The sequence below is a fragment of the Lactuca saligna genome, chromosome 5, assembly GCF_052625555.1.
Source record: "Lactuca saligna cultivar CGN05327 chromosome 5, ASM5262555v1, whole genome shotgun sequence".
Lineage (NCBI taxonomy): Eukaryota > Viridiplantae > Streptophyta > Magnoliopsida > Asterales > Asteraceae > Lactuca > Lactuca saligna.
In genome coordinates, this window is record NC_136421.1 from 176882367 (window position 1) to 176888263 (window position 5897).

At 32.8% G+C, this 5897-nt stretch overlaps 1 protein-coding gene across 12 annotated transcripts; it reads left to right on the plus strand.

Moving 5' to 3' along the window:
- Positions 1 to 446: 446 nt before the first annotated feature.
- LOC144998074 (uncharacterized) lies at positions 447 to 3932 on the plus strand. Of its 12 annotated transcripts, XR_013660111.1 has the most exons (12): positions 448 to 800; positions 933 to 1049; positions 1412 to 1484; positions 1574 to 1636; positions 1748 to 1833; positions 1967 to 2041; positions 2115 to 2336; positions 2661 to 2784; positions 3185 to 3226; positions 3411 to 3454; positions 3557 to 3636; positions 3740 to 3932. XR_013660111.1 is itself a non-coding variant. In XM_078957901.1 (11 exons), the coding sequence occupies exons 7-11, from the start codon at positions 2308 to 2310 to the stop codon at positions 3564 to 3566; spliced, it is 249 nt and encodes an 82-aa protein (XP_078814027.1). In that variant the 5' UTR covers positions 447 to 800; positions 933 to 1049; positions 1412 to 1484; positions 1574 to 1636; positions 1748 to 1833; positions 1967 to 2041; positions 2115 to 2307; the 3' UTR covers positions 3567 to 3932. The 12 variants fall into 12 exon arrangements, 1 of the variants encoding a protein (XP_078814027.1); XR_013660108.1 differs by lacking the exon at positions 1967 to 2041 and having other exon boundaries at positions 447 to 800; positions 3173 to 3226; XR_013660109.1 differs by lacking the exon at positions 1967 to 2041 and having other exon boundaries at positions 447 to 800.
- Positions 3933 to 5897: the final 1965 nt, after the last annotated feature.

Sequence of the window (5897 nt, forward strand, 5' to 3'; positions counted from 1 at the left end):
ACTGAGGAGTGGTGGCGGTGGTGGCGCTGCAGTTCCTGTGGCACCGCCGCATCTAGGATTTCTATGAGGTGGCATTTTCTGCCATATCAAGAATGAAGAGACAATAATCCTTTGACAACACTCACAAGTCGAGAGTTAAAAAACTAAACATTATTATTTCTTTAAATGCATCATGATTTCGACTTGAATTGTATGAATCCATCCATACTAGAGGTTTATAGATAATGGAATATAGACTTTATGAATTTTGATAGTTTTGATTCCCATGAGATGTCTGTGATAGAATCCATACATGGCCCATCCAACAATCATTTGATGTATAATATCTTTATCTTTACTATATTATTAAACATATTACCCCTTTCTTGAAAATTAAGAGTTACAACATGTATTACATCAGGTACAATAATATTAAACATATGACAACTCATATACGTATTACACTACACGCGATACATATTATACTACAATACACGCAGACCTTACCCTAATCTCCTAAACACAGCCACCATCAAACCAATTCTCATCGTCTCCACCAAAGATGCAGAGATCTCCACCAACATCTCCCACCGAAGACCGAAGGTCCACGGATGCCGACCTCCCCCACTGAAGACGTCCCTCTCTCTCTCTCTCTCTCTCTCTCTCTCTCTCCTCTCTTTCTCTCTCTCTCGATTGCCATCAGAATGAAATGGAAACCTTAACTTAAAATTATCGATGACCTTCAACTCTCCAGCGAGGTATCCAGCATCGGTGTCTCCGCCCTTGCCCAACACCTTTATCACTTCGAAATCACTTACCAGGTACTTACTACCTTCACTCTCACACCAACTTCCCCTTTTCCGATCATAATTCACTACCGATTGTTTCTGAAAAAATCTCGAACAAAATCAATTTACATGGTTAATAAAACTCAATTCACTTTGTTTCTCCAGAGAGTCGCTGACAACGAATGTTCGCACGTTGGCGTTCGCATTACACCAATTTTGACTTTTTTCAGGTTGACTCGCAGGAACACCTACTCAAATTATCCCGATTTCATTCTTTCCCAGGTAAGGTCTTTCACAATATTTCAATTTTGACCTTTTGCTTGACTGGCAATCGCAAACATATGTTCATAATACTCCAATTAACCTCAATCGTTCCAAACACATGCTTAAATCCGATTGCAAAAATATGTTACGATTCCAATTAGGTTCCTTTCCGATTGCAAAAATATGTTATGATTTTGACTTCCAGAGTTGACCAGCAATTCCAGAATAGAATTGAGGAGTGGGATCCAGATGGATTTAGCAATTCCAGAATAGAATTGAGTCCTAATTGAATAATATTCTACTTGTCTATAAATGTTGTTAGTTTGTTCATCATTTATAAATTCTTGGGTGTATTCACAGTTATATTGTGGTTTCATCAGGTTGAAGGAAGGGTTTCTTTCTACAGAGAGGACGCATCTTTGAGTTTATTGCAATTTGAGGGAAAGGACTCAGGTTGAGCTCCCATCATATCAATTGTAACAAACTCATCCATACTCTTTCCATTTGAAGTTGACCCATTTCATATTTTGTATGTTTTGCAGAGTGATAATGTGCACTACATTTATACTTTTTGATATGTTTGGAGGCTCTATTCCTTTGCTCAGGTACGCCTACTTTCCTTAATTACTTCTTTTGCCATGTGCCATGTTTGTTTCTAGAATTTGAAAGAAAAATTATGTTGAATGAAAGAATAAATTTTGGTTTCTCAAATGCAGGGTGATACTTTACATAGGTGGCAAACTGAACCTTTCAACCACTCCCTGCTCCTCTTCCAGGACAAATGGCCATCAGGAGTAAAGAGGTATGCATACAGTGTTTTTATAGTATTTTATCAATTTAGTATTAGTGTAAAATGTATATATATACATGTTTTAATGGTTGAAAAAAGTATCTGATTAGAATATTGTTTTTAATTATTGGTTTTGGTTTGCAAGGTGCCACTGTAATCTTGTCTGGTCCATATTGTCCTCCTGTTACTTCTGTCCCAAGTTAATTAGAATTCTGAGTTGGTAGGTTTTGTGTCAGAATTCTTTTCATAACCTGTGTTTATGTATTATTAACAATTTTAACCTTGGTGCTTAGGTTCTTACTCCCAATGTGCCATATATAAGTGTTGTAATGCTTGAAGATATTCGTCTTCGAAATGTAATTAATACAATGGCTCTTTATGTTCTTGATGGAGGTTGTGCTTTTGAGCAAGCTATAATGGAGAGGGTTTGTTGGAATCCTCTTTTTAGTTTCATGTTTGAAATTGGCTCTAAGGAGCATACTTACTATGTTTGGAGGCTCTATTGGTTTGCTCAGGTACACATACTTTCCTTAATTACGTCTTTTGCCATTTAATCTATATATGAAATTCATTCTAAATCTATGTATATGTACATTTCAAGAAATTAAAATTAGGTGAGAGCATGAGCATTCATGTAGATTCATTTCTAGAATTTGAAAGGAAATAAAGATTAACTTTTGGTTTCACAAACAAATGGAGGGTGATACTTTACATTATTATATTATTATATAATAATATAATAATATCTTTTTTTTTTTTTTTTATATTATTATAGGCTAATAGCATTATTATTTCTATTTAAAAGATTACAAAATAAATAAATAAAAACTTCTTTGCAGCGTGTTGAGACTGCATGCACAAACAGATGAATTTGAAGACATGCTCCGTGCCCTAACATTAGAAAGAATTCAAATCAAAGAAGCAATGGGTTTTGCATTAGAGAATGCTGACACTGCCGTTGAGGTAAATATGCGTATAAAAGAGACATTTCCTTTATACCATTGGTTATTTTATTTTATGTTCTTACAGTTGTACATTTTTAATTTGGATGTCAAAAGTTAGTAAGATAGTTTAAAAATAAGAATAAGAAATGCATTAGGGAATGATTAATTATCACCACATTAATTTTATCCATGAAAGGGTTGTTTTTTGCTTTTATATACGAAAGCAACTTTACCTTTTGTTTTACTTAAGAAAGTCTATTAAGAATGTTTATCATTCTTGATTTATTTTGTTGTTTAATGTTAAACCTTGGTATATCATTGATGATCCATTGTAACTGATGCTCTTTTTGTTGTCTTCCTTTGACCATTTGGATTACACATTGGTTTATAATAAGTTGATTTTCAAGTTATGAGTGTAGTTAACTGGCAACCTTGGAGTGGGAAGCCAACAACATGGTGATGTAAGTTTTAGGTTTTAAAAACTAATCTGCTCTTTGGCTTATTTATACCCATATCTGCTTGATGGTTTAAATAAGTGAGACAACAAATTGGGTGATGGTGAGTTTGGATCAACAGTAACTCCAATGCAGACTCAAAATTTCATTTAATCTAAATCTAATTAATTATACAATTTATAATATACAGATGTTTGGAGGCGCAAAAACTATTCAAAAAGACTTGAAGAAGTAGTATGTTATTTTCTTCGACTATTCAAACACCTATAACCCTCATCCCCATTATGTGCATGCATTATTGAATTATTATTTCTTCATTTCTTTTCTGTTTTGTAGCTATCCCTGAATTATGCTGCAGAAATGATTAATAAGATAAGAGCTATCTAAAGAGTCATATGAGGAACAAGTGGAATCCTGTATGTATTATTACTCTATTTTGTTTCTAATTATTAATGTTTTTTTTTTTGTGAGTTAATCATTTACAAGTTGTCTTACCTCTGTTTATTGATTGTTGAAAAGGATACGGCTTATCTTGCAAAGAAGTGTATACTAAACAACCAATTAGACATTACTACTACACCATTACATGATGTACATATATTTGTTTCGCTTGCTTTTGATGTTCTCTACTAAAGTATTGCACTTTCAGATAGCCAATGGATAAAATGTGGGAATGAAAAGAAATTCAATATGAAAATCAGAAACTTGATCTTGGATTTGTTTTGTAGGTTAAAATCGACTTACTTCATCTGTTACACTTATTGGGTCTGTTATAAGCTTGGTTTTAGCTCTGTTGTTTCAAAACGAATACAATCATACATCAGTGTATCCAATTTTTCTTTATTACAAGCGGTTACAAAAGATGTTTTCATATTGAAGTATATTATATAAATTGATTAAAAAACAACAATTTTATTACTCTAAAATATTGTTAAAAAATATGCGTGAAACATTTTTTTGTAAATGTTTATTCTAAAAAAAATTATATATTCACCGACAATGTTTTTTAATAGTATGTATCACAATAGTTGTTGGAATGTTGTATTTTAGATTTTTTTACCAGAAACAAGGTTTTTTATTAGTATTTAAAACAATTAGATTATCTACTAAAAAACGATACTTAGAACCACATTTCTAAACTATTATAAGTTCGTATACGACACAAATTTCTCACCAATGTGAATATGAATTTATCATTATTTATGTATATTGAGTGTTATCGTATATAAATTGTTGCGACCCTTAAATGGATCTCTTTAATATTATTATCTTAATCCACACTTTAACATTGAAATATGGTCATAGACATAAAAAATCCAATTATTTAATTTATTATTAGACGTAGAGTTCATAATTCTTTGAAGCTAAGCTGATCGCATTTCCAAAATCTGCAAGTTAGTTTGTGTCGATGCACTAAGATTATAAAATGAATGGATATGAAAATACGTTGCACACTAAAATTTATATCTTTATTTATTACAAGGGTTATAACTATTATTTTTTAACATGGCTGATCTCAGGTTTGTTAAAGTTAACATCTTAGTTGTTATATTTTTGAAAATGAAAATTTTCCTCTTACCCGACCCCAACCATTGGGGTGTTAAAAAATAACTGCGGTTATCACTAAACCATTGATTGATTTCTTTTATGGCATGGTGGTGTTTAAGAAGAAATGTACAATGAATATGACCGAATGGTTTAATAACAATATAATGATGCAAAAGAACAAGATAATGACTATCAAAGCACATCGCAAAATTTCAACGGTTAACGTTGTTGATTTTATTTAAGTCGCTAAAGGGAGGATGTTTAGATAACTGTTATGATTCAAATTAGTATATAAATTTATTCTATAACCAATAATTCTTGTAGTTTGATTGTTTGAATGGTTTATTTTCTTTTTCTAATCGTGTAAATTTATACATTTGAACTAATTGCCTCAAGAAATAATTTTTTGAAAAATTATTTACACCCGTCGCTTGGCGCGGGTAAACAACTAATGTACATATGATTAAGATGAAGTAGACTTTCGAATTCAATGGTTTTGCCTTGGGCGCACAACCAAACAAGAAACACGATCCAGGGCGGAACAACATTTTCTAGGTCGACATGGTCTAAATTATATGTAACCTTGATTCATACATCAAGCAATCATAAATCGGACACCAGTAAATTTTTAATCTGAAAATAATCCTTGTTATGAACTTGATGTATCGTTCCCAATAAAACAAATAGCGTGTCAATTTTTTTGATATAACTTGGTATACAATATTTGGGAAATTTTGACCCTATAAGGGTCTAGGCTACATCAATGCATGGAAATTTTTTAACCGCCTAACAGACCCCGGAAGTGTAAACACTTAAATTGCGGGAACGGACATAGAGTACTAGGAAATAATAGTAATATTTATCTGTAAAACTAGATTAAACTGAAGCAAGCAGTGCAGACACTACTTGCGGTGGTTGAAGCTCTGAGGATCACGAAGTGAAGACACGAAGTTCCTGATTTCCCTCATTTCAGTTCTAGATTCTACCGCATGGCGCTCTGTTTCTGTCAGACGTTCTTCTAAGGTAGCTCGGTGTTCCCGGAGTTCTTGTACTTCAGTTTGGGTCGCGGCCATTTCCCTTCGAAGAACTTCGGTGCGGTCTCGAGTTCGATCGTGGTCTTCATCAATCC

Bases quoted from the DNA above. Each gene is read 5' to 3' on its own strand.
- LOC144998074 (XM_078957901.1), top strand. From the start codon at position 2,308: ATGTTTGGAGGCTCTATTGGTTTGCTCAG. The intron at 2,337-2,660 runs GTACACATACTT...ACTTCTTTGCAG, and splicing joins GGCTCTATTGGTTTGCTCAG to CGTGTTGAGACTGCATGCAC. The intron at 2,785-3,184 runs GTAAATATGCGT...TTATGAGTGTAG, and splicing joins ATGCTGACACTGCCGTTGAG to TTAACTGGCAACCTTGGAGT.